At 40.8% G+C, this 27,952-nt stretch overlaps 1 protein-coding gene across 1 annotated transcript in view; it reads right to left on the bottom strand.

Moving 5' to 3' along the window:
• LOC132098634 (IgGFc-binding protein-like) overlaps positions 1–27,952 on the bottom strand; it is a 46,657-nt gene that overhangs the window by 325 nt on the left and 18,380 nt on the right. Inside the window, exons 43-101 of the mRNA XM_059504711.1 lie at positions 22,762–22,964; positions 22,526–22,667; positions 21,998–22,191; positions 21,755–21,899; positions 21,313–21,557; positions 21,033–21,181; positions 20,822–20,950; positions 20,600–20,738; positions 20,370–20,511; positions 20,079–20,275; positions 19,846–19,984; positions 19,228–19,344; positions 18,723–18,847; positions 18,255–18,400; positions 17,904–18,047; positions 17,683–17,790; positions 17,348–17,517; positions 16,568–16,770; positions 16,332–16,473; positions 15,804–15,997; positions 15,564–15,708; positions 15,122–15,366; positions 14,842–14,990; positions 14,631–14,759; positions 14,409–14,547; positions 14,179–14,320; positions 13,888–14,084; positions 13,655–13,793; positions 13,037–13,153; positions 12,696–12,820; positions 12,221–12,366; positions 11,543–11,686; positions 11,322–11,429; positions 10,987–11,156; positions 10,415–10,617; positions 9,496–9,637; positions 9,110–9,357; positions 8,832–9,009; positions 8,611–8,719; positions 8,389–8,483; positions 7,661–7,837; positions 7,139–7,341; positions 6,830–6,974; positions 6,466–6,707; positions 6,089–6,253; positions 5,749–5,876; positions 5,323–5,594; positions 4,811–5,019; positions 3,996–4,140; positions 3,450–3,697; positions 3,183–3,312; positions 2,859–3,057; positions 2,602–2,763; positions 2,291–2,421; positions 1,244–1,446; positions 1,003–1,138; positions 491–634; positions 284–374; positions 80–132 (exon numbers count right to left, since the gene is read on the bottom strand). Of these exons, the coding sequence (XP_059360694.1) occupies positions 80–132; positions 284–374; positions 491–634; positions 1,003–1,138; positions 1,244–1,446; positions 2,291–2,421; positions 2,602–2,763; positions 2,859–3,057; positions 3,183–3,312; positions 3,450–3,697; positions 3,996–4,140; positions 4,811–5,019; positions 5,323–5,594; positions 5,749–5,876; positions 6,089–6,253; positions 6,466–6,707; positions 6,830–6,974; positions 7,139–7,341; positions 7,661–7,837; positions 8,389–8,483; positions 8,611–8,719; positions 8,832–9,009; positions 9,110–9,357; positions 9,496–9,637; positions 10,415–10,617; positions 10,987–11,156; positions 11,322–11,429; positions 11,543–11,686; positions 12,221–12,366; positions 12,696–12,820; positions 13,037–13,153; positions 13,655–13,793; positions 13,888–14,084; positions 14,179–14,320; positions 14,409–14,547; positions 14,631–14,759; positions 14,842–14,990; positions 15,122–15,366; positions 15,564–15,708; positions 15,804–15,997; positions 16,332–16,473; positions 16,568–16,770; positions 17,348–17,517; positions 17,683–17,790; positions 17,904–18,047; positions 18,255–18,400; positions 18,723–18,847; positions 19,228–19,344; positions 19,846–19,984; positions 20,079–20,275; positions 20,370–20,511; positions 20,600–20,738; positions 20,822–20,950; positions 21,033–21,181; positions 21,313–21,557; positions 21,755–21,899; positions 21,998–22,191; positions 22,526–22,667; positions 22,762–22,964 (9,426 nt within the window). The remainder of the gene's footprint in view (positions 1–79; positions 133–283; positions 375–490; positions 635–1,002; positions 1,139–1,243; positions 1,447–2,290; positions 2,422–2,601; positions 2,764–2,858; positions 3,058–3,182; positions 3,313–3,449; positions 3,698–3,995; positions 4,141–4,810; positions 5,020–5,322; positions 5,595–5,748; positions 5,877–6,088; positions 6,254–6,465; positions 6,708–6,829; positions 6,975–7,138; positions 7,342–7,660; positions 7,838–8,388; positions 8,484–8,610; positions 8,720–8,831; positions 9,010–9,109; positions 9,358–9,495; positions 9,638–10,414; positions 10,618–10,986; positions 11,157–11,321; positions 11,430–11,542; positions 11,687–12,220; positions 12,367–12,695; positions 12,821–13,036; positions 13,154–13,654; positions 13,794–13,887; positions 14,085–14,178; positions 14,321–14,408; positions 14,548–14,630; positions 14,760–14,841; positions 14,991–15,121; positions 15,367–15,563; positions 15,709–15,803; positions 15,998–16,331; positions 16,474–16,567; positions 16,771–17,347; positions 17,518–17,682; positions 17,791–17,903; positions 18,048–18,254; positions 18,401–18,722; positions 18,848–19,227; positions 19,345–19,845; positions 19,985–20,078; positions 20,276–20,369; positions 20,512–20,599; positions 20,739–20,821; positions 20,951–21,032; positions 21,182–21,312; positions 21,558–21,754; positions 21,900–21,997; positions 22,192–22,525; positions 22,668–22,761; positions 22,965–27,952) is intronic.

Genomic DNA, 27,952 nt, shown 5'->3' with positions numbered 1-27,952 from the left:
AAATTACAACTCGCGTTAAACATTTCATAGTTGTTGTTTTCTTTTTAGAAAGAAGAAAGTATAATCCTTTACCACATACCTGTATTTTTGTTCAACTCAAATTGACTTGATTCATCACTCATCTTTTTGCTGCTGTGTAAAAAGGATTAACGATCATTAATATCATTAATCTACCTTAGAAAACCAGTGTTTGAAAATATTTCAAGTCAGTGCTTGGAAAGTTTTTAACTTTATTGCGAGATGAGTGTCTTTAGATCTGCCTTATTCTTTAAATGGGCTTTACCTGCACTTCTTGTAAATGCACACAATCGCTGTGACTATGAGGATGACGCCAAGGGGCACGAGGACTCCAATCAAGATAATAGATATTTTATCTATAAAACAGCAAGCAGGAAAAACTTTGCATGTGGCCGGCATATATGTTTCACATTTAGGCATGTAAATACTAGTTAGGTTAAAGAATAAATACAGTCTGTTCCCATTCACTTACCCAGGCCTTCCTCAGAGGGGATTTTAAAGACCTCACAGTTTGTGCCCTCAAAACCTTCAGAGCAAGTGCAGGTGTAACCAGGACCATCTGCTTTTTCCACACAGGTCCCATCATTCTGACAGGGCGAGCTCAAACATGGACTCGCTGATAGACAGAGGGCAAAAGAAGTTAAAAATAAGTAAATCTGCAATATAGGAAAGCTTGTTTTCACCATTGAAAAAACTTTTTCTCATAATTTATCTTACAATGCTGTCTTTTTTTCTCTAAAAACTGAATTGTGAGATGTAAACTCCAAAAAAAAAAGGAAAAAGAAAGTCTGAATGTTTAGTTTATATCTCACAGTTCTAATGAATTACATACAAATTCACAATTATTTTTTATTGCATGGCAGAAATAAGCTTCCATAGTAATATAATAACGTAACAACATGATATCCAATTCTGTATCGTTTCCAGACTAAAAAACATATTTTGAGAACGTCTTGTGATAATATAAAGAGTGTAATAGCTCACATCTATAACAGTCACGTTTGGTGTCGTACACAGTGCAGATCTCATTGTCTCCACAGCCCTTTGTTTGACACACAGCACCAGTCGTAGTACATTCACACCTCTGTGAACAATCTTCTGTCACAAATGTCTCCTTCAGCTGCATGTGGAAGTGTAGAGAGAAACATGATCATCAAGACTTGTGCAGTTCATTCGATATCATAACCTTTAACCTGTAGTATTTTACATGCATCAAAAGGCTCACCAGATAATAGCGATCGAGGTAAGTGCATCCACACTCGCTGTAAGGAACACAGTCTTGGTCGCTCAGGACAAAGCCAGGGGCGCAGTTACATCCCTCCACACACAGTGTTTGCTCACACTCGGAGGGAGCCGCCAGGTCTGCGCAGGACGCTGGGCAAGGAGTCATACAGTCTGTGTAGTTGCTGTTGGGCCCACACTGCAGACCTAAATCACAAACACACACAATAAGGAAAGAACATAGAAAAAAAAAGAACATCTATCTATCTATCTATCTATCTATCTATCTATCTATCTATCTATCTATCTATCTATCTATCTATCTATCTATATTTATAAATTCTCCGCTGCAATATGACCTCATGCATACAGCACAGTGACTGGATCATAAGAGTACATTCTCATGAATATAACCCTGAGAAAAGCTCATAAAACTGAAGATGTTGATGTGTACTCTCCAGCCACGGCAGCCAATCACCTCTCTAAATTAATGCATTGACGTCATTTTCATGACACTGGTTAAACTTTGCTTTTTGAAACAGATGAACAAAATGGCTCCAATAAATAAATAAATAATAATATTGATAACAACCAAATTTTCCCTTAATAATAGACATAATGAGTGCTAATGTTGTTTTCACTGATGAGCAACGTGTTAAAATCAAAAAAAAAAAAAAAAACTTGTGCACAACAAGGCTGCATTTATGTGTTCACAAATACAATAAAAAAGTAATGTTGTGCAGTATTATTACAATTTTAAATAAAATGTATATTTTAATATATTTTAAATGTTTTCTTTTTCAGTGATGGCAACGCTGAAGGTTCAGTGTCACATGATCCTAGAGAAATCAATCCAGTATGCAGATTTTTTGCTAAAGAAACATTTCTTATTATTATCAATGTTGAAAGTGAAAACTGCTATATATTTTTTTGGAATCCCTGATTTTCAGCAGGGTTTTTATTAATTTTTTTAATGAAACATATTGTGTGTTTATATTGCTATAGCATGCATAAAGTCTACATTGTGTAAATTATTTTTTATTTTTCATACCGCAATTAAGTTCTTTTCTCCACTGCCCTATTTTAACACCCTGATCTTGGCAAGCCCGAGCGTAGACCGCGTAATTTTCACAGCGCAGTACTTCACTGCCCTGCTCAGCACATAGGTCAAACACACAATCCCTGCAATGCAAACACACACACGGTAATGAAGGACTGTGCATCCGCACCAACATCGGCATATCACAAGTTTATCTCAGTCAAACGCACACACATACACAAGCTCTTGTACATAGTTTGTGCAACACACACCCACTTTGCATTACTTGTACACTCCCTCAAACACATGCACACATTACTTACTTCTGGAAGTCATTCGGAGCATTCACAGCATGACAGGCAGCAAAAGGCCCATTAGGGTCACTGAGAGCCCCACACATTTTATTCCCATTCAGCTCATTCAGCAGAGCATCTGTGCAGCCCGTCGTCTCAAACCCTGAATCTGGGTCGGCCTGCACTTCACGCCTAATAGTAAAGAAGACATGATTTTTATATTATGATTAGAGTGAAGTGCATGAGAATTTCCCAGTTGATTTATAATGCATAGCATTCTTCCTTACTTGTGTAGGTGCACCATCTTTGGTAGGGATGTGGTACGAAGACCCGCCTGTCTGTCAGTTACTCTCCAGCTGTCTCCAAACTCATTGAGGTTGCGTGTTACTGTGCCGTCTGGTTTTGTGTACTCATTACCGGTCTGCCCATCATAATTACCGCAAAGACCGAGAACACGAGATCTGTATACACTGGGCAGAGTCACCACTTTAGGGAAAAAGAGAGAGAGAGAGAGAGAGAGAGAGAGAGAGAGAGTTTTTGTTATTAAATACTTTAAAAAAATTGTGCATAAAAAATCCCTGACAAATTGTCGATTTTAAGTTTTGATCTACCTGCTTGAGCATTGCCATCAAAGCGCACAGAGAGGCCAAAGTCAGTTGTGAGCATAACAAAGCGAGATTTTGTTTTTATGTTCACTCCACGTACAGGACTGAATGGTAGACCAACTTTCTCATCATTGACCTGATGGAGAAAAAAATGAGAAGACATCCATGATATTGTAATTTTACTATATTGCCTGGTCAATATATGAAGTAGTAGTTTGAATGTCTGTTAGATACAACTATTAGGATTGACTACATGTCCCATGAATCTCTCACCAGCACTTTCTTATTCTGCTGCATGCGAACAATAATGCCGTACACATCCACATAGACCTCGCGCAGCAGTGACACCCGGCCGATGCCTCCCTGCCGCTGGTTTTTGCCACGGACTATGAAAGGGGTGAGGGAGCTCGGTAGATTGTTGCTCTGAGTTAATACATAGGTATACGCTCCCTGGTAGTGGTGATTGTATTTGTCAAAGGTACGATAGTGAGGGTCCCCGGCAATACTGCAGTCATCGAATTCTATGAAAAGTAAAAGAGGTTTGAGTTAGTTAATTCCTGAGATGGACATTAAGACTGACTTTGAACCTGCTTCAAGGGTTAAACATTTACATTACTTTAGATGCCCTAAAGACGCAGTCATTAAACCCCAAAAACATCAAGACTGGAAACATGAAGTAATCCTTACTAAGATAAAATGTGTAAAAGGAGTTGCCAATTTTTTGGTCATTTATCTATAATAAATACAACATTTTGGTTGCTCTGGTGGTCTGAATTAAGTAAATTGACTTTATTTACAGTAAAACTGTCCTAAACTCACTCTCAGGTTTGCAGTAACGGTCTCCATTGCTGTTGAGATCACAGATCGAGTTCTCATTGCATTCAAAGGACGTGCAGGACAGCACTCCTCCAAGGCTGCAGCTGCACCTCTGTTCACAGTGGTCCGTTATCCACGAATCTCCCACCTAAAATTGATACCAGGCAGTATTGTAACATTTTGTGACAAAAAATGAAAGCACAGCCATCTTTACAGCACCCTTTTCTAATACTGTATCATCTTTTTGCCATAATTATTGAAGGTAGAAATTGATTTAAATAATGAGTTGAAGAACAGAAAAGTTAGGGGTCAGTGAGATTTTTAAATCTTAGAAAGAAGTCTCTTATATTCTCCAAGGCTGCATTTATTTAATCAAAAAAGTAAAAGCTGTAATCCTATGAAATATAACAATTTACAATAACTTCTATTTTAGCATATTTCAAAATGTGATCAATTCTTGTGAAAGCGAAGCTAAATATTTCAGCAGCCATCACTCCAGTTTTCATTGTCACATGATTGTTGAGAAATCATTCTGAAACATTTCTTATTATTACCAAAGAAAATAATTGTGCTGCTCAATACTTGTTTCCATTATACTTTTTTTTAAAGATTCTTCGATCAATATGAGGTCAAAAGAGCAGCATTCATTTGAAATAGAAATCTTCTGTAACATTATAGATTATAAATGTGTTACTATCATTTTGTACCCTTTTAGTTGTTCCTAGCTGAATAAAAGTATCTTAAATTTCTTAAAAAAAAAAAAAAAAAAACTTTCAATATTCAGTCATCTGTCACAGAAATCGAGCAACTTTACTCACATCATGATACTCTCCACTGCTGTCAACACATCCACAGCTTGAGAGGGGAATACACTTGCCATCACTTAGCACAAAACCTCCATTGCACTGGCAGCCCTCTACACAGCTGTTGGGTGGTAATGGGCAGAATATGGGGAAGAGATCGGCACAAGTAGGAGGACATGGTGCTGTGCACTCAGAATAGTGACTGTTTGGTGGACACGGGAGAGCTGGAAAGCAAAAACACAAAGGAAAGAATTTTTATGCATCGGATTTGAACAACAATGTTTTTCTGACATACAGACCATTTCTACCTTCAAAATATGCATAGAAATTAATTAATATTTATGCATAGCCTAGAGGTTATCAGTGAAGAATCTCATAAATGCTTAATTTATTCAGCATCAAATTCCTTCTCTTTTTATCGTTGCAACTCTTGATGATTCAATGATTCTTTCTCCTGTCACGCAGCTCAACATTACATTCTCAGCACATCTCTTCATCTTTCCTTTCCTCTTTCCTCTTTCACTTACGACAGAAGGTGCTGTTTCTCCAGCTGATCGTGACTCCAGCGCTATGACAGGCCTGAGCATAAGCGTCAATGTTATCGCACAGAGTCGACTGCATGCCATCATACTCGCACATGTCATAGACGCAGTTCTCCAGGAAAGATTCTGGAGGAATGAGAGCGTGACAGGGCTTGAAGTGATCGGACAGGATAGACGCCGCACACTGTGACTTGTAGATTTCTTCCTCATTCTTGTTGCAGTTGGGTTTGTCATCCGGCCGTGGATCAGGTTGACATCTGCGGACGGAGGAACGAGGAACGGATGAACACAAGAGAAGAAACAGTACTGATTTTTCACCATGATTGGCTCAAATTCATAAGCACCAAAGTTCTATCAAGGTTTGTTTATAGTTATAGTTTGTTTAGAGGAAACAAATAATTTAACACTCACCCAGGATCACTGTCTCCCTCAGCCTTCCAGCTGTCACCAAGTTCAATGGCATCTTTGGCTGGTTTGCCGTCAGGCATCAAGTTGTCATCAGAGGAATCTCCGTTGTAGTTACCACACATTCCACACACCTATAAAAAGAAAGTTGAGTTACAGGAAAAAATAAGTTTCAGTGAGTGATGTGTAAAATCTGCTTGTGGAAATTCTTTCACTTTTCTTATTGCAATTCTGACAAAAAAATAATAATCTGGTTTACTAATCAAAAATTTGTATCGAAATACTACATTCACAATAAATATCAGGTAGGGTTCTGTTCTAGCTATGTTTTTGTATAGTTTCATACCTTGTTGAAATAGTCTCCAGGGACTGTGATTTCGACATGGTGCACTCCATCAAACTTCACAATCAGGCCAAAGTCAGTGTCGAGTACGGTGTTTACTCCACTGGTGAACACCTGTGCCTTGGCTGAACTGATGTCGTAGGGGGTTTTTATCCTGCGTTCATCCAGCTAGTCAGCGGAGAGGACAGATATGTGTTCAAACCAGAGAATTAACACAATCATATCACTGAATAACTATTGTTTAGAATCGTATCTATGATACTATGCAATATGTCACTGTAATATGCCTATTCATGACGTTTAATCAGAAGAAGACATGCAAATGCAGTCTAGTCAAAACCACTACTGCATCTGTTCTTCCTTCCTTTTCGGGCTCTCACCAGTACTCTTCCATTCTTGCTGATGGTGATGTTGGCAGTGGGCAGGTAGACGGTCACAGAGCGAACATACGAAGCTTCTGGTTGGCCGCGTTCTTCGTTCTTGGCCACGATGGTGAAGGGTGTCACCATAGAGGTGTCGCATATCGCCACCAGCGTGTAAGTGCAGGTACCCATGTAGGTGTGCATGATGCCATCAAAAGTGTAGTAGTGAGGATCACCAGCAATGTGGCAAATGCCCACTCCTGCAAAGAAGGTCAATTAGCATGTGTCAGACAGAGAGACACATAAAAACATACACAGACACATAAAAAGACATAGATGGATAGTGATATAGATAGACAGAAGACATATAAAGAGCATGTACCTGTGTTCACACAGCCCAGTTCACCCTCATTGACCTTACATTCCTGAGCGGGACCACATTGCCATGCCTCGCACGTCACCGTATTGAAAGGTGAACAAACACAGCGCTCTGTGCAATCATCTTTTGTGAACCAGCTGTCTCCAACCTGAAAACCACACAGATACACATTAATAATTAAAAGGCACAAAGGGACATAGCCTAAATTAAAAATTAAAACGTGCATAATTAAAATACACCTCTATTCGTATTGCGAACTGAAATTTGTTTAATTTGTACAAAAAGTTTCATTCAATCTTCTGAAGAACTCACAGGTCTGTAGTTGTTGTCTCTGTCGGTGCAACCACACTGGCTGAAGGGCACACACTTGTCCCCACTGAGGACAAAACCAGGGTCACACACACATCCCTCAACGCAGGGCTCAGAACAGGTGCTTTCAGATCCAGGGTCCTGACAGCTGGCGGGACAGGCTGAACCGCACGGCTCATAGTGACTGCCAACCAGACATTTAATAGCTGGAAGAAATGGAAATAAAGGAGTGCAATGTGTCAGAAGAGAAATGAAATTATAGAAAAACAAATGAAAAAATGAAAATAGTTGGAAAAAAGAGAAAGATGGATGAGAAACTATGGGCAGAGACAGAGAAACATAAAAGTAGAACCTTTTTTAGCACAGCTAATTTAGAAACACAAAAATACAAACGGCATTCACTGATCACTTCCTAATTGAGGCATGCACAATACAAAGTCTGAGTCTTAGAAAGGTTACCAGGATAGAGTTAATTGCAGGTTTTAAGGGCACATTACAGAATGTCTGCAGGGCTCAAACACTTACGACAGAAGGTGTTATTCCTCCAGTTAATTGGCACCCCGGCTTGAGCGCACAGGTCAGCATAGCTTTGAATCGCTTGGCACAGAGCCACTGTGGCACCACCAGTGCCACACTGATCAAACACACAGTTCTCAAAGTAAGGACCAGGAGGCACCACTGCATGACATGGCTTGAAGATTCCTGGGAAAAGAGAGATAAGTAGGCTTTAATGATTCATAAAACAGGTGTTGTGTCACAGAACAGCCCAATAAAACTGCAAAGCTCTATGCAGTAAACAGATGTTATGGATTATAGTCATAAATAAAGTAAAATAAGATCTCTTGCACATTTGCCATTTACTCTTCAAGTCATGGGTAATATTTAATCCAAAATGTATTACATGGTTTGTAGTCAAACCATCCAAAGCAGGTAAATAATCATGTGTTCTAAAATAAAAGGTGGAATATCATTTACAAATGTTGACTAAAATAAAAAAATTTTTAACTAAGCCCCAAAATAATATTCAATTATTACATCCTGTAAAAACAATGCTATCGCTATCATATGCTGATTTGAAATTGTATGAGAATAAAAATAAATAGATAAAATTAGGTAAATGAAGTAAAATAAAAACACCTATAAAAATAATATGACACAAATTTTTAATTGTGATAAAGCTTTTTATGTATTTTTTCAGTGACCTCATTATTAAAACATTTTAAAATGTATATTTAAATGCATGTGTGTCCCACCATTGGGGTCGGTGATCATGCCACAGCTAGTAGGCTTCTGTGCTTCATTCTGGATCTTGTCATCACATTCAATGTCTCCTCCACCGTGAGTACAACTGTGCGAGATAGGAACAGGCATGAATGATAAAAACTTCAATGATAAAAAAGAGCATATTTAGAAACAAAATTAATGAAATCTTACTATTATTGGTGCAGTACACAATTAAATATGCTTTTACTTACTCAGGTCTGTCGTCTGGCACCTGCCAGCTTTCTCCAAGCTCATTGGTGCTGTCCGTCGGCGTTCCATCTGGCTTGATGTTGTCATCATTAGGATTACCATTATAATTTCCTGTAAAAATATTATTGTTAAAATGACTGACATCAAACTTTGGTTAGTAGCAGTATTAAGTAGCTCTTGAATCTTCATTATTTAGTTAGATATCTGAATTTGCAGTCCTTACCACAGAGTCCACATAACAGTCCGCTGTAAGAGGAAGGCAAGGTGACATCTGCATGATGGTTTCCATCAAAACGGACACGCAATCCGAAGTCTGTCTCGAGCACCACAAATTTGCCACTTAGAAAGATCTTAATACCATTTGAAAGTGTGACAGGCACAGTAACCTGAACTCCATTCACCTGCAGGATGTACAAATAAGGTAGGGACATGATTGGACTGCTGTTCTGATCTCCTGTAATATGTTATTTATGTCTCACAAACCTTAGAAATGTCCCTTACCTGAACTTTGCGACCTTTGTCCAAAATGACTGTTGTGTCATGCACATTGATGATGACAGATCTTACATAAGATACTTTCTTATTATTGTCTCTGTGCTCGTTCTGTGTCTCCACAGAGAAGTATGGCAAGCCTGAGGTCTCATTACAGGGCTTGGTGAGAATGTAGGAACAGGCACCCATGAAGTGATGTACTTTATCGTCAAAGGTGTTATAATGAGGGTCACCAGAAACTGAGCAAATGCCTGTACCTAAAACAGAAAGAGATAAAAATTGGAGAGATAAAAGTTTAGTTCTATTTATCAACCGGTTTGTGCAGATCTGCGTGTTTTTTTATGTGATAAGATGCTAAAAATTATACAATGTGTAGACTAGTTTATATTTGTTACCAAGTGGTTTGCAGCCATAGTCTCCATCTTGAAGTTGGCAGCTTTCAGTAGGAAGACAACTGGTGTTGTAACACTGTATATTTCCTCCACCCTCACATGTGCACTTCTGTGTACAGCCCTCCAGATACCAGCTCTCATTTACCTAAATACGGCCACATTGATAGGTATGTGTTAGAAATCCACAAATCAAGCATTTCTCCTGTTTTTGAACATTAACATATTATATTCTGCATTGCGTTTTAAGCAATAGGTAATATAGACGCTACTAGCATGGGTTTTGATTGATCACAGTAACTCGACTCATTTTAATCGGTTTACCAAAAGTTTCTTGCATCGATTCGAATCGAGACTAATTCGTCCAGTAGGTGGCGACAATTGTCATGTTGTTTTGTGCAGGGATTAATAAAGCATTTTAACTCAACCGAACTGTAATAAAATATAAAGTTGATGAATGTTATATATTTATATTTTATATTAATTTGTCTGATATAGCCATAAAATGTCATTATTTTTATAGCTAAATAAATATATGGAAGAGCTTGTTGTTTGGCTATTTGAGTTGTTGCTTTTGCTGTGTAGTGTTTAAAGCACATTTGGACAGCTTGCTTGTCATTTTCTTGCAAGAATGACAAGCTTACAACAAGCCTAAAAATTAGAGTGAAAAGGTATAAATTACACTAACTTTCCTTCTATCTTTAATATATAATTTCACTTAACTGCTATTTAGGTGAACTACAAAAGCTAAAATGATGAATAATGTCATGAAGAGAAATGTATGTTTTTAGTTTACTCGTTGTGTTTGTAGTGGTTCTTTGGATATTTTAATCAAAACTTCCCAACTTCCCTACTCCAGGGGTCATTTTCATAATCTTGCCTATGGCCCCAGAACTGCATGGGTCAGCCTTAGCGTTAAACTCACTGGATGGTAGGAGCCTGAGGAGTCCACACAGCCGCAGTCTTTAACAGGAACACATTTGCTGTCACTGAGGATGAAGCCAGGGTCACACTCACAGCCTTCTACACACTTCTCACCGCAGCCCGGGGGTCCATTGATACCCAGACATGTCTCCGGACAGGAGCTCACACATATGGAGTAATGGCTGTTTGGAGGGCATTCCAGAGCTGTAGAAAAATGAAGGAAAAACAGCATTAAATTATGAAAATAAGTTTCCAAGGCATAGGTACCTGTCTTTCTGTGATGGCATTCCTGCATTCTCTGCCTTGGCCATTAAAGGCATAAAAGCCCCATAAATAATAAAAACAATTAAACTAAAGTAATTGTTCAATTCTAGCTTTCCTATTCTAACCTTTTGAACTGCATTCACTGCATTAGAGGCAGCTGAAAACGGGCTTTTCACTGGCTGGCAATGTGAAATGTGATTCTTGCAGAGATATAAGATGTCAAATTTTGCTGCTTTATTTTATGCTCAAACCATTTCTCAAACCGTACACCTTGTGCAGTTTGATACAATAAATGAGAGAATGACTCACGACAGAAGTCTGGCTCCCTCCACGGATGGACAGGTGCACCTGCACTCAGGCAAGCATCAGTGTAAGCCTGAAGCTGGTCACAAAGGACCTGTTGAAGCCCCTGATAACGGCACATATCAAACACACAGCTCTGGAAGTAAGGCAACGGGTTCACCACCTTTATACAGTCCCTGTGAGGAGCAAGTATGAGAGAAAGTGGACAATTATTAAGCATTAAAAGACCTTCATTGTCTCATGCTAGAATCCGTATGAATAACACAGCGTGCTTATTCCTTACGATTCATTTCAAATTGAATGATTCAACATTTTGTTTTTGTAGTTTGGTAAATCCTAACCTAAATGCTCCATTTGTGTCAGTAATTCTCCCACAGTTCTCTGGGTTCGACACGACGCCCTCCAGCACAGGATCGCAGGGAGGTTGAGGCCCGGGGTCAGGCTTGCACCTGAAAACACAACACAGATCTGAAGTGATCAACACTGACATTATTGAGCATGGGAAGTTAACTTAATCCTTAAAAAAAATGCCTGATTATGAAGAAGAGTGAAAGTTACTGACGTTGCATCCTCATCCTCATCAGTTTTCCAGCTGTCGCCAAACTGATTTGAGCTGTCGGTTTGGGAGCCATCAGGCTTAGTGAAATCATTATTGGGGTTTCCATCATAGTCCCCACACAGGCCACACATCTGGTCATAGTAGGAACTGATAAAATGAGAAACAAAAAGAGATTAATATAAAGACATTCATTTCCCCAGAGATGCTTTTTGAACTTTCTTTTGCAGATTTTACTGAAGATCTGCATTAGATCAACTCGTATTTATCAGATGTCACCTACTAAAGCAGGTTTCCCCTTTTCTGTTAAACACATTTTATTGGACTGTCTAGCTTTTAATGTACAGATATAACACTTTTATGAAGTTAACTCACTTGAGTTATTTCGTAAAATTTTGCCAGGATTTTTTTTCTTCAAATTTTATCATATGTTAATGTAAAAAATCTTGTGTGATATAACTTATGTTTGTTTGCTTGCTGGTTTTTATTGTATTTAATATATTTGTATGTTTGTTTGTTTTTACCTTGAAAATAGCATTGATGCTGTCATGGCATTAAATTAATATATACTATACTATACTGAAGATCTACAACCCTTAATCATTGTGAGTCTTAGTGTTTTCTGCAAAATACCATCAGTACTGTGCATATATTCCAGTGAGATGTTTTTCACATTTTGTTTACCTGGGAACAGAGATTTTAGCGTAATGATTGCCGTCCCACTGCACCTTCAGGCCGAACGGAGTTGTGAGGATTACATATTGTCCAGCAACAGACAGTGAAATGAGCGGAGATGGGTAGTGAGGGAGAGACACCCTGAGTCCATTCACCTGTGTGTGGAAAAGAGATAACCAGAGGTGGATTGAAGGCTAATTACTTTTTTTTCTTTAAAAGCAAGATTATTCTAGTAAAACAGACACATTGACATAGGGATAATGTTACTATGAACAGATTAGGAACACTAACTATTATTAAGAAAATATTTAAGACAAAAGTTATGTCTCAGAACTATTATCTGCAATAACACAATCCCAGAGATTATAATCTAAGAGAGACTAAAATATATTGTGACTATTTACTAAAAATCTCAATCCTTGATATCAAGTAAGAGAATGACTTCAGTTATGGTTTAATGAAGCCAGCTGCTGTGGATACTGACCAGAGTTCTCCTGTTTTTCATCATTGTCACTGTGATGCCGTCCACAGTCACGTACAGTTTCCTCAGGTAAGAAACGCCAGAAATGCCTCTCTCCTCATTCTTGGCCTCAATGGAGAACCAGGGGCCTGCAGTCCCAAGATAGTGTGAAGTGATAGTAATAGTTATTTTTGAAGCCGTGCATGTATATTCTTGTTTGAAATTACTTTTTAAGTTAATTTAGGGGACTTTTAATATACATTTTATCAATAGTAAGAATACAATAGTTTGTCACTTCATAGCACCTGCTGATGACCAAAGCACTCTAATGTCACTGCTGATAGTTGGCTTTGGCCATTGCTTACCAGTGTTGTTTTTGCAGGTGCGGGCCAGAGTGTAGGTACAAGTGCCCATGTAGCTGTAGTACTTGCCATCAAAGGTGTTATAATGAGGATCACCAGAGATAATACAGTCTTGAGACTCTGAGAGAATAAGAAAAGAGATTGATGAACTATTTTCCAGCTTTAGATTGTGTGAACTTAAATAGTTTACTGTTGTACACTGTTTGTAAATAATGAAAAGCTGATGTTTTGACCTGTTTGCATGTGATACAACATCATATAACTCACAGAATACTATTATATAAAGTAAATTCACAAGCATAGTCAAGCTACAGTGTCCATCTCTCTAGCCAAATATACATAATATAATATTTAGGAGGATTAATTTCACATCATATCTTTCATTTTAGAGCCAGTCCCCAAAGCTGATGTCAGTTTTTATCTCATTAATGGATATACATGCTGGACAAAGCAGAGCTAAAATTGCATCTAAATCTGTTAGTTCAGCATTGCAAAAATTGGATTTGTATGATTTTAAGTTAGACAGTTATTTTAAAAAGACATCATTGCTTTAATCTGTCTGAAATTGGACGGATGGTTGTTTAAAAACTGAATGGAAACTGAGTTAACCAGAGTACTCACCTTGTGGGTAACACCCAATTACTCCATCCTGTACTCCACATTGTTCCATTGGTGGGCAGTCAGCAGCACTACAGGTAACAAATGGGGGGTTGCACTTACACTGTAGCTCACAGTCCTTAGTGAAGAACTCTTCACCTGGCTAAATCCACAGAGAGAGAAAAGTCATCAAAAATAATTGATGGACTATAACAAACAATTTCTGTCCTAAATGATACCACATTCAATTTCCTCACCTTATAATAATGTCCATTATAGCTGCAGCCACATGTATCTTCTTTCACACACTGGCCAGCACTGAGGATATATCCAGGGTCACAAACACATCCTTCAGAGCAAGGCCCGGTGCACTGACTTGGTGGAATTGGATTGCAGGAAGGCTGGCAAACTGGTGCACATGATTCAAAGTGACTGTTGGGTGGGCATTTCAGAGCTGGAGAGGAAGAATGTGTGTTAGTGCGAATCATCATTTTGTCTGTATTTTTGTCAGAGTTTATGGTTAAGGACAATCTATTCTTCAGACATACGACAGAAGGTGCTGTTTCTCCAGGGTCCAATTGTGACGCCACGGTCCTGACATTCATTGACGTATGACTCTATTGCTTCACACAATGCAGAATGAGCACCATCCAGCTCACAAACATCAAACAAGCAGTCTTTGAAGAAACCCTATACACACAGGGTTAAGATCTGTAAATATCTGTTTTTTGATTAAGCATTCGAATTCAAAGGCATTAACAGATTTGATTTCATTTACATTGGGGTTGATTTTTGGATGGCAAGCAGCAAATGGGCCATTGCTGTTCAATAAGATACCACAGTAAGCAGGCCCTTCATACAACTCCTCCTCAGCATCTGTACACCCTGTGGATGGACCAACCTCTGGCTTGTTACACCTGAAGGAGGAATCAGAGGTGATGTCTCTATGATCTGAGTTAATAGAGATAAGGCTTTTAGTTGTCACAGCATAGTGCCTTACTCAGGGTCTATGTTCCAGCTGTGGCCAAAGTCATTTGGGCTTTGGACCAGTTCACCAGTTGGGGTCTGGAAGTCATCCTGAGAGTCTCCGTTGTAGTCCCCACACAGCCCACAAAGTTTGTCCTCATAGCTGTAAAATGATCACAAGCATGTAGAGATATTCAAAAGTGAATCAAGTTATAAAAGAAGAATTTAATAAGAACCATACTCACTCCTTGATAACTTTAATGTCCATATAGTGGTTTCCATCGTAACGTACGGTTACTCCAAAGTTCAAGGCCACTGTGTAGTGCTTGCCAGACATAAAAATATCAACACCACTGACAGGACTCAGAGGAATGTTCACATTGGTACCATTGACCTGAGAAAAGTCAGAAAACAGAATTGTCCATTTGAAAGTGCCACTAAATTAGATGTATATATAACATTTACTATTGTATACATGATGGTGTATGAATCATTAATATTGAAAACTATGTTCTTTTCTCTTACCTGCACAATACCTCCTTTCAGAATGGACACTATGACTCCCAGTGCATGGACATGAACTGCTTTTACATAGCTGATATGAGGATTGTTGAAGCGATTCTCATTGTCTGTGTATACAGCGAAGTAAGGCACGTCTGTGCTGTTACAAGGCTCGGACATCAGGTAAGAACAGTTTCCCATGAAGTCATAGCGCCGGTTATCAAAGGTGGTGTAATGGGGGTCACCAGAAGCAATACAGGTGGAGGTTCCTGTGAGAGAAAAATCCCTTGGTGTCAAAGATATAAATTCAAAAAAAAGTGCTTAAAGTAGTAGATTGTATTAAATGGCTTTGCATTTGGAAGTTAGCATGTTGTTTGAGTGTATTCTTAGATAATCTGTAAACTGATAGCTTGTCCGTAAAAATAATCATAGATTAATGGAAGATTGTTGTGGCTTTCTGTAATACCTTTAGGGTAGCAGCCATGCACTCCACCAACCTCCCGACATTCTTCTGTCACAGGGTCACAGGTGTTGTCCACACAGTCGAAAGTGTAGTTGCCAGCACAGCGGCACAACTTGGAACAGCCATCTCCAAATATGATCTCACCGGGCTGAGAGTAAACACAGACCAAGATTTTTAGAGCAAAGGCTTCTGTCCCAAAACTGGGGAAAAAATGCATCCTCACAACAATGACAACTCATGTACCTCAAAGTAATTGTTTTCTTCATCCAGACATCCACACTGCTCAATAGGAACACAGCGCCGGCCACGGAAAACAAATCCTGGTTTACAGAAGCAGCCACTGATGCAAGAACCAGAGCAGTTAGTAGAGGGTGCTGAGCATGAAGGAATACAGGCTGGGCCACAATCAATGTACTCAGAGTCTGGAGGGCAGATCACTGTTTGAAGACAAGAAGAGTTGCTTACAGTAACTATACATAAGGTGCAACTTCTTGATAGTGTAGGAGCAAGAACCCATGTGCAGGTACTCAAGTGATGTACTTTATCAAAGAAGGTATTGAGGGTCACCAGAAATAGAAAATGTCTTATATTTAAAGAGAAGGATAAAAATGAAGGTGTACAATTCAGAAAGATAAGCTCTAGATATATCAGGATTGTCAACTGGTTTGTTTATCTGCACGTGTGTATATTCATTATATGATGAGATTTGTAAATGCACCAGTACATGTGCTCAAAACTTTATCATGTATACACCAGTACTGTAATTGTTACCGCTTGGTTTGCAGACATAGTCTCCATCTTGAAGCTGGCAGCTCTCACTAGGAGGACAGCTGGTGTCATAGCAGTGAATATTTCCTCCACCTTCACATGTGCAATACTGTTTACAGCCCTCCAGATACCAGCTCTCATTTACCTAAATATCAAAAGACATGTTTGCTGTGTTTTTATGAATGTTTGAATCAAGGTTTTGTCAATGCTACATCAGTCAGCCTTAGCGTTAAACTCACTGGATGGTAGGAGCCTGAGGAGTCCACACAGCCGCAGTCTTTAACAGGAACACATTTGCTGTCACTGAGGATGAAGCCAGGGTCACACTCACAGCCTTCTACACACTTCTCACCGCAGCCCGGGGGTCCATTGATACCCAGACATGTCTCCGGACAGGAGCTCACACATATGGAGTAATGGCTGTTTGGAGGGCATTCCAGAGCTGTAGAAAAATGAAGGAAAAACAGCATTAAATTATGAAAATAAGTTTCCAAGGCATAGGTACCTGTCTTTCTGTGATGGCATTCCTGCCTTCTCTGCCTTGGCCATTAAAGGCATAAAAGCCCCATAAATAATAAAAATAATAAGGCTAAAGTAATTATTCAATTTTAGCTTTCCTGTTCCCATATTTCCTATACCTTAATCCAGTTTGATACAATAAAAGTCGTGGGGAAGTCGTGGCCTAATGGTTAGAGAGTCGGACTCCCAATCGAAAGGTTGTGAGTTTGAGTCCCGGGCCGGCAGGAATTGTGGGTGGGGGGAGTGCATGTACAGTTCTCTCTCCACCTTCAATACCACGACTTAGGTGCCCTTGAGCAAGGCATCAAACCCCCAACTGCTCCCCGGGCGCCGCAGCATAAATGGCTGCCCACTGCTCCGGGTGTGTGCTCACAGTGTGTGTGTGTGTTCACTGCTCTGTGTGTGTGCATTTTGGATGGGTTAAATGCAGAGCACAAATTCTGAGTATGGGTCACCATACTTGGCTGAATGTCACTTCACTAAATGAGAGAATGACTCACGACAGAAGTCTGGCTCCCTCCACGGATGGACAGGTGCACCTGCACTCAGGCAAGCATCAGTGTAAGCCTGAAGCTGGTCACAAAGGACCTGTTGAAGCCCCTGATAACGGCACATATCAAACACACAGCTCTGGAAGTAAGGCAACGGGTTCACCACCTTTATACAGTCCCTGTGAGGAGCAAGTATGAGAGAAAGTGGACAATTATTAAGCATTAAAAGACCTTCATTGTCTCATGCTAGAATCCGTATGAATAACACAGCGTGCTTATTCCTTATGATTAATTTCAAATTTAATGATTCAACATTTTGTTTTTGTAGTTTGGTAAATCCTAACCTAAATGCTCCATTTGTGTCAGTAATTCTCCCACAGTTCTCTGGGTTCGACACGACGCCCTCCAGCACAGGATCGCAGGGAGGTTGAGGCCCGGGGTCAGGCTTGCACCTGAAAACACAACACAGATCTGAAGTGATCAACACTGACATTATTGAGCATGGGAAGTTAACTTAATCCTAAAAAAAACAGTCTGATTATGAAGAAGAGTGAAAGTTACTGACGTTGCATCCTCATCCTCATCAGTTTTCCAGCTGTCGCCAAACTGATTTGAGCTGTCGGTTTGGGAGCCATCAGGCTTAGTGAAATCATTATTGGGGTTTCCATCATAGTCCCCACACAGGCCACACATCTGGTCATAGTAGGAACTGATAAAATTAGTGAGAGAGGAATAAAAAGAGAGATTAATGTAAAAATAAAAATTTTCCCAGAGAAGCTTTCTGATTTTTCTTTTAGAGGATTTACTTAAGATCTGCAACCCTTAACAATCATTGTGGTTCTTAGTGTTTCCTGTCAAATGCTTCAGGTCAGAATGATGCATAAACTTCGTCAGGATGTTTTCATAGTTTGAGTACCTGGGAACAGAGATTTTAGCGTAATGATTGCCGTCCCACTGCACCTTCAGGCCGAACGGAGTTGTGAGGATTACATATTGTCCAGCAACAGACAGTGAAATGAGCGGAGATGGGTAGTGAGGGAGAGACACCCTGAGTCCATTCACCTGTGTGTGGAAAAGAGATAACCAGAGGTGGATTGAAGGCTAATGACTTTTTTTCCTTTAAAAGCAAGATTATTCTAGTAAAACAGACACATTGACATAGGGATTACGTTACTATGAACAGAATAGGAACACTTTCGAGAAAATATTTGAGACAAGAGTTATGTCTCAAAACTGTTATGTGCAATAACACAATCCCAGAGATTATAATCTAAGAGAGACGAAAATATAATTTGGCCATTTATTAAAAATCTCAATCCTTGATATCAAGTAAGAGAATGACTTCAGTTATGGTTTAATGAAGCCAGCTGCTGTGGATACTGACCAGAGTTCTCCTGTTTTTCATCATTGTCACTGTGATGCCGTCCACAGTCACGTACAGTTTCCTCAGGTAAGAAACGCCAGAAATGCCTCTCTCCTCATTCTTGGCCTCAATGGAGAACCAGGGGCCTGCAGTCCCAAGATAGTGTGAAGTGATAGTAATAGTTATTTTTGAAGCTGTGCATGTATATTCTTGTTTGAAATTACTTTTTAAGTTAATTTAGGGGACTTTTAATATACATTTTATCAATAGTATTTGATTTGATTTGATTTATTTGACAATATATTTAAAACAAGTACAATCAAGCCCAAAAGAGCAATTCATACACATCTTTTTAAAAAAAACTTTCGAGGATAAAATACACAAAAAAGCCATAGGCTTATTTCCATTGTGGTCCTCACAATGTAGTACTGCAGTAAGAATACAATAGTTTGTCACTTCATAGCACCTGCTGATGACCAAAGCACTCTAATGTCACTGCTGATAGTTGGCTTTGGCCATTGCTTACCAGTGTTGTTTTTGCAGGTGCGGGCCAGAGTGTAGGTACAAGTGCCCATGTAGCTGTAGTACTTGCCATCAAAGGTGTTATAATGAGGATCACCAGAGATAATACAGTCTTGAGACTCTGAGAGAATAAGAAAAGAGATTGATGAACTATTTTCCAGCTTTAGATTGTGTGAACTTAAATAGTTTACTGTTGTACACTGTTTGTAAATAATGAAAAGCTGATGTTTTGACCTGTTTGCATGTGATACAACATCATATAACTCACAGAATACTATTATATAAAGTAAATTCACAAGCATAGTCAAGCTACAGTGTCCATCTCTCTAGCCAAATATACATAATATAATATTTAGGAGGATTAATTTCACATCATATCTTTCATTTTAGAGCCAGTCCCCAAAGCTGATGTCAGTTTTTATCTCATTAATGGATATACATGCTGGACAAAGCAGAGCTAAAATTGCATCTAAATCTGTTAGTTCAGCATTGCAAAAATTGGATTTGTATGATTTTAAGTTAGACAGTTATTTTAAAAAGACATCATTGCTTTAATCTGTCTGAAATTGGACGGATGGTTGTTTAAAAACTGAATGGAAACTGAGTTAACCAGAGTACTCACCTTGTGGGTAACACCCAATTACTCCATCCTGTACTCCACATTGTTCCATTGGTGGGCAGTCAGCAGCACTACAGGTAACAAATGGGGGGTTGCACTTACACTGTAGCTCACAGTCCTTAGTGAAGAACTCTTCACCTGGCTAAATCCACAGAGAGAGAAAAGTCATCAAAAATAATTGATGGACTATAACAAACAATTTCTGTCCTAAATGATACCACATTCAATTTCCTCACCTTATAATAATGTCCATTATAGCTGCAGCCACATGTATCTTCTTTCACACACTGGCCAGCACTGAGGATATATCCAGGGTCACAAACACATCCTTCAGAGCAAGGCCCGGTGCACTGACTTGGTGGAATTGGATTGCAGGAAGGCTGGCAAACTGGTGCACATGATTCAAAGTGACTGTTGGGTGGGCATTTCAGAGCTGGAGAGGAAGAATGTGTGTTAGTGCGAATCATCATTTTGTCTGTATTTTTGTCAGAGTTTATGGTTAAGGACAATCTATTCTTCAGACATACGACAGAAGGTGCTGTTTCTCCAGGGTCCAATTGTGACGCCACGGTCCTGACATTCATTGACGTATGACTCTATTGCTTCACACAATGCAGAATGAGCACCATCCAGCTCACAAACATCAAACAAGCAGTCTTTGAAGAAACCCTATACACACAGGGTTAAGATCTGTAAATATCTGTTTTTTGATTAAGCATTCGAATTCAAAGGCATTAACAGATTTGATTTCATTTACATTGGGGTTGATTTTTGGATGGCAAGCAGCAAATGGGCCATTGCTGTTCAATAAGATACCACAGTAAGCAGGCCCTTCATACAACTCCTCCTCAGCATCTGTACACCCTGTGGATGGACCAACCTCTGGCTTGTTACACCTGAAGGAGGAATCAGAGGTGATGTCTCTATGATCTGAGTTAATAGAGATAAGGCTTTTAGTTGTCACAGCATAGTGCCTTACTCAGGGTCTATGTTCCAGCTGTGGCCAAAGTCATTTGGGCTTTGGACCAGTTCACCAGTTGGGGTCTGGAAGTCATCCTGAGAGTCTCCGTTGTAGTCCCCACACAGCCCACAAAGTTTGTCCTCATAGCTGTAAAATGATCACAAGCATGTAGAGATATTCAAAAGTGAATCAAGTTATAAAAGAAGAATTTAATAAGAACCATACTCACTCCTTGATAACTTTAATGTCCATATAGTGGTTTCCATCGTAACGTACGGTTACTCCAAAGTTCAAGGCCACTGTGTAGTGCTTGCCAGACATAAAAATATCAACACCACTGACAGGACTCAGAGGAATGTTCACATTGGTACCATTGACCTGAGAAAAGTCAGAAAACAGAATTGTCCATTTGAAAGTGCCACTAAATTAGATGTATATATAACATTTACTATTGTATACATGATGGTGTATGAATCATTAATATTGAAAACTATGTTCTTTTCTCTTACCTGCACAATACCTCCTTTCAGAATGGACACTATGACTCCCAGTGCATGGACATGAACTGCTTTTACATAGCTGATATGAGGATTGTTGAAGCGATTCTCATTGTCTGTGTATACAGCGAAGTAAGGCACGTCTGTGCTGTTACAAGGCTCGGACATCAGGTAAGAACAGTTTCCCATGAAGTCATAGCGCCGGTTATCAAAGGTGGTGTAATGGGGGTCACCAGAAGCAATACAGGTGGAGGTTCCTGTGAGAGAAAAATCCCTTGGTGTCAAAGATATAAATTCAAAAAAAAGTGTTTAAAGTAGAAGATTGTATTAAATGGTTTTGCGTTTGGAAGTTAGCATGTTGTTTGAGTGTATTCTTAGATAATCTGTAAACTGATAGCTTGTCTTTAAAAATAATCATAGATTAATGGAAGATTGTTGTGGCTTTCTGTAATACCTTTAGGGTAGCAGCCATGCACTCCACCAACCTCCCGACATTCTTCTGTCACAGGGTCACAGGTGTTGTCCACACAGTCGAAAGTGTAGTTGCCAGCACAGCGGCACAACTTGGAACAGCCATCTCCAAATATGATCTCACCGGGCTGAGAGTAAACACAGACCAAGATTTTTAGAGCAAAGGCTTCTGTCCCAAAACTGGGGAAAAAATGCATCCTCAATGCAAAAAATGCAACTCATGTACCTCAAAGTAATTGTTTTCTTCATCCAGACATCCACACTGCTCAATAGGAACACAGCGCCGGCCACGGAAAACAAATCCTGGTTTACAGAAGCAGCCACTGATGCAAGAACCAGAGCAGTTAGTAGAGGGTGCTGAGCATGAAGGAATACAGGCTGGGCCACAATCAATGTACTCAGAGTCTGGAGGGCAGATCACTGTTTGAAGACAAGAAGAGTTGCTTACAGTAACTATACATAAGGTGCAACTTCTTGATAGTGTAGGAGCAAGAACCCATGTGCAGGTACTCAAGTGATGTACTTTTTCAAAGAAGGTATTGAGGGTCACCAGAGACAGAACATTTCTTATATTTAAAGAGAAGATTAAAAATGAAGGTGTACAATTCAGAAAGATAAGCTCTAGATATATCAGGATTGCCAACTGGTTTGTTTATCTGCACGTGTGTATATTCATTATATGATGAGATTTGTAAATGCACCAGTACATGTGCTCAAAACTTTATCATGTATACACCAGTACTGTAATTGTTACCGCTTGGTTTGCAGACATAGTCTCCATCTTGAAGCTGGCAGCTCTCACTAGGAGGACAGCTGGTGTCATAGCAGTGAATATTTCCTCCACCTTCACATGTGCAATACTTTTTACAGCCCTCCAGATACCAGCTCTCATTTACCTAAATATCAAAAGACATGTTTGCTGTGTTTTTATGAATGTTTGAATCAAGGTTTTGTCAATGCTACATCAGTCAGCCTTAGCGTTAAACTCACTGGATGGTAGGAGCCTGAGGAGTCCACACAGCCGCAGTCTTTAACAGGAACACATTTGCTGTCACTGAGGATGAAGCCAGGGTCACACTCACAGCCTTCTACACACTTCTCACCGCAGCCCGGGGGTCCATTGATACCCAGACATGTCTCCGGACAGGAGCTCACACATATGGAGTAATGGCTGTTTGGAGGGCATTCCAGAGCTGTAGAAAAATGAAGGAAAAACAGCATTAAATTATGAAAATAAGTTTCCAAGGCATAGGTACCTGTCTTTCTGTGATGGCATTCATATCTTCTCTGCCTTGGCCATTAAAGGCATAAAAGCCCCATAAATAATAAAAAAACAATTAAACTAAAGTAATTGTTCAATTCTAGCTTTCCTATTCTAACCTTTTGAACTGCATTCACTGCATTAGAGGCAGCTGAAAACGGGCTTTTCACTGGCTGGTGTGGCAAGGCGGGTTAGATTCCGCCCTGTGATTTGTGTTGAGTGACGGGGCTGACAGCCTATCGGCAGCCACCCCTGGCTTATTTAAGGCGGAGTTCAGGTTACCCGGTTATACGTCATCGTCACAGACTTTGTTGTTGTGCGCGTGCAGTTCCGTGGGAGCCAGGTTACTGTCCGAATTAATGCGACGTTGCTTGTGGGTGCAGGCTGTCCCTATCCGAGTGCGGCTAATGTGCTTGAACGGATGTAACATCTCTGTACGCTGGCGGGTTGCCTGTTGTGAACGAGACTGCGTGTGAGTAACTTAATCCTCTGTGGGTCTAGCGATCTACTACGGGGTAGGTAAATCTAACCACTTGAATTACCTGAGGTGGGGGTTTTTCTTAAATTCATTCATTAATCGTTCTCTCTTTTTAGTGCAGTAAACCACTTGTGAGCGGTTCATCATTGTGGACTGGAGGCAAAATGCTCCATTGATAACGTCGCTAAGACGGCACTGTTGTTTTCTGCTGCCATTTAATATCACTGTGATCATCGTGATTCATTATTTGTTTTCGTTAGCTCACATTGCATCTGCATATGGTTATAAAAGCTGGTTGTACTAGTGTGTGGCTACTGGCTAGCTTCCGAGCCGTCCGTCCATGCATGACGTAGCTGCATGTGATGGTATAATTTAGCCTCACTTAATATATAACCACCAGCCTTTGGGTTATCCTTGAGCCCTTTGCTCTGTGTGTTCCTCGAAGATTGTGAAGTGAGCAACATTTCTTTGTCTTGTAAGCCTGGTTTTTTATTTCTGTGATTTTAATGTCTAATTGTGTTTTGTGTGGTTTATTTCATTTGGTTCATAGCCTTTGGCTGTTGTAACATGGCCACATTGTGAACTTTCTAGGTCACTACCAGCCAGGCTAACTACGGTGCTCAGTAATTTGCAGACTGTTGATTTCTTTGTTGAATTTGTTTTATTATAACTTCATAAGCTCGCAGCCAACTGTGAAGGTGTATTATATTGTGTTTTTGTTTCTTTTAGGAGCTGAAGGCCCGCCCTTTGCAGAGGAGCTAGCTGTCTGTCCTCTTTTGGTGGTGGTTCCTTCACAGAGTGTTTTGCCGTGGGCGCCTGTGTGTCTTTCACCTAGTGAGTGTGAGTGTTGTGTGGAGTGGAATTTAATGAGTGGGGTGACCTTAGGACACTCACTGCCCAGCTAGCTCCCTGCTGGCAAGCCTCAGCCCAAAAGTGTTTTTGTTTTGTTATTTTTGTTTTTCTTTGTTTTTGGCCTGGTGCACACTTAACAGTGCAAAACTTGTCTACCTCAAAGTTTTTATATATTAAATTATTGTTGAGAAAATAAAAGAGTATTTTTGTATTTTGATCCACGTCTCTTGTCCTCTGTGGTCACGAACCAGCGTGTCTGGTATAAATTTCTCCGTTCAGTGAAACTGGGTGGCGTAGTCTGCTTTTCAATTAGTTATACTTTTCCTCATAAGTGTAACTGTAATTTACCCGGTCCATCACCTCGCCACATTTTGGCGTAGTCGGCAGGATTTCCACTTTGAGACAGAGACGTGGGTTAATTGTACAATTGTTTGTTGTTGTTTTTGTTTGTCTTTTCTTTTTTTTCTTTTTGTATTTTAGGATTGACATTTCCTTGGAGTGGCAGCAGAGCAACAGTGCACGTCTTGTGTATAAATTCTAGCCCTTATTGTGGGCTTATTCTTCTTTCATTGGTAAGTGATTTTGTAGTTAAAATATGGAAGAGGAGTTACAACAATTGAGGGAAATGATTAATCAGCTTAAAGCAGACAACGAGAGGTTGCGTCAGGAGCGTGTTCCTGTGCCTCCAGGTCCTGTTGATGCACCGCTTTTACCTGGGCCTTCTGTTCCTTTGCAACACAGTAATGTTGATGCCACCCGACCGGACCGATTTGTTTTTGTACCACGAGACAGAAAGTGTCCAAAATTTAATGGCAGGGTGGGCATTGGCATTGAAGAGTGGGTTGAGGAGGCCCAGGCTTGTATGCGCGTTCGTCACCTTTCTGAAACCGATAAGGCGTTTTATTTGTTTGACCACTTAGAAGGGGAGGCAAGGGAAGAGATTAAGTACCGCCCAGAAGTGGAGCGTAAGGACCCAGGGAGGATTATTTCAGCTTTGCGAGAATTGTATGGTTGCTCACAGTCATATGTTTCATTGCAGGAGGCTTTCTTTTCGAGAAAGCAACAGGAAGGGGAGAGCTTGTTGGAGTTCTCCCTTGTCCTGATGGGTCTCCTTGAGCAAGTGAAGCAACAGTCTCCTCACGGTATGCCAAATTCGCATGTTTTACTGCGAGACCAATTTGTCGAACATGTTTTTGATAGCGCCCTCCGTCGCGAATTAAAACAGTTGATTCGTCAGCAACCTGCGTTAACTCTGTTGGAGATTCGTAGCGAAGCCCTTAGATGGGAGAGGGAGGGTATGCCAGGAAGCACAAGGGCCCGAAGTCACTCTGTTCCCTCTGCTCATGGGATCCAATATGGGGTGCAAGGGAATCCTTTTGTTGGCATCCGTAGTTCACCGGGGAGTTCGGAGATGGCTGAGTTGAGGGATATGCTTAAAAGCCAACAGGAGCAGTTAACTAAACTTACACAAAGTTTTGCCCGGTTGCAGAACCCCCAGTCACGGAGTCAACCTCCCCGGCAGGGACCTGTAATATGTAGAAGGTGTCAAAAACCTGGTCATTATGCTCGGGATTGCGACGGGGAACGTGCTCCTTCTCGCGCTCAATTTCCCTCACGCTCAGTCGCGTCAGTAGCTGGAAGAGGACAGCCTGGCCCATTTGCAACGTTGGAAAACTAGTTCCCACCGTGATTCAGGGCCATAACACGGATGGGGAATTAACTGGCTCAAAACTTTCAAATATGTCGCATTTAATGTCATCTTGCCCGCACCTTGACGCAGTGATTGGCGGAGTTCAAGTGTCCTGTCTGGTGGATACTGGCTCCATGGTAACCACGATCACTGAGAGCTGTTTTCAGAAACATTTTGAGCCATGGGGTCAGGATCGACTTAAATCGTGCCAGTGGTTGCAGCTTCGAGCTGCTAATGGTCTTTCAATTCCCTATATTGGTTATGTGGAATTGGACATAGAATTGTGCGGCCAGTTGATTTCGGGATGTGGCGTGCTTGTTGTACGGGACCCTCCTGGTGGCTTGTGCACTCGGGTCCCAGGTGTTCTGGGAATGAATGTGCTTAGCCGATGCTACCGGGAGTGTTTTGGACAACATGGCCCGGCCCTTTTCGAATTGCCTTTGACCATCGAGGTTCCAAATTCTGTTCTGCAGGCGCTGCAACATTGTCATCTAGTTGATAACCAGCCCCCTGAGGTAAGTTCAGGAAGGGTCAGAGTGCGAGGGAGGAGACCATGGCGCATCCCAGGCAGCATGATGAAGTTTGTGGCAGCTACTTGTTCCGAGCAATATGCCAACAACACTGTTCTTTTTGAGCCTCCAGAGTCTGGGTTACCAGCTGGTTTGTTGGCTTCTCCTGCATTAGTGCAAGTTACGCGAGGTACTGTTTATTTACCCGTGGTAAATGTGGGAACCATCGACGTGTTGCTCTATGCTAACACTGTCCTGGGTACATTAAATAACGTTTGTGTGGTTAGCTTGCCATCAGGAATTAGTGAGGTCAGGTCTGTAGAGGCAATGGTGGGTTCTATAGCCCCTGAAGCGAGCCCTCGTGTTCAGGAACAAATTGAAGCACTTGATCTGTCTGTTTTATCGGAAGTAGAACAGGGTCAGGTAAGGGATCTGCTTTACAGATTTCAGTCTGTGTTTTCTATGCACGAGGGTGACTTGGGATGTACAGGTTTGATTTCTCACGACATTCCCCTGTTAGACACCGTTCCTGTTCGGCAACGTTACAGGCGTATACCTCCGTCAGAATATGAGGTGGTGAAGTCTCACATCAATCAGCTTTTGGAGGCGGGAGTTATAAGGGAGAGTTGCAGCCCGTATGCGTCACCAATTGTCCTTGTCAAAAAGAAAGACGGTAGTCTACGCATGTGCGTCGACTACCGTCAACTAAACTCAAAGACTCGAAAGGACGCGTTCCCTCTGCCTCGCATTGAGGAATCGTTGGACTCCTTGACCGGGGCTTGCTGGTTTTCCACGATGGATTTGGCAAGTGGATACAACCAGGTCCCGGTCACTGAGGGAGATAGACCTAAGACCGCATTCTGCACCCCTTTTGGGTTGTTTGAATGGAATCGCATGCCCTTTGGGCTTTGCAATGCCCCAAGCACCTTCCAGCGGTTAATGGAGCGGATGTTTGGGGACCAGCAGTGTAGGTCTTTACTTCTGTACCTTGATGACATCATAGTATTCTCTTCCTCGGTATCCCAGCATTTAGAGCGGTTGGAGGTGGTTCTAAGTCGTTTAGAGCATGAGGGCTTGAAGGCTAAATTGAGTAAATGTGCATTTTTCCAACGTGAGGTAAAGTATCTGGGACATGTTATTTCAGCACAGGGAGTGTCAACCGATCCCGGTAAAATTGAGGCAGTGGCTAATTGGCCACGCCCCACTAATGCCTTAGAGCTGCGTTCATTTCTGGGCTTTGCAAGCTACTATCGCCGTTTTGTTGAGGGGTTTGCAAAACTGGCAGCCCCTCTTCATAAAGTGGTTGCCGCATGGGCTGATATTAAGCCTAGGACTCGAGCAGGGCAGGGTTTTTCTAGTGCCTGGACTGAGCAGTGCCAGCAGAGTTTTGA

This window comes from Carassius carassius, chromosome 2 (assembly GCF_963082965.1).
Source record: "Carassius carassius chromosome 2, fCarCar2.1, whole genome shotgun sequence".
Lineage (NCBI taxonomy): Eukaryota > Metazoa > Chordata > Actinopteri > Cypriniformes > Cyprinidae > Carassius > Carassius carassius.
Note: the sequence above shows the minus strand (reverse complement) of the source record. Positions and strands in the feature narration are given on the sequence as shown.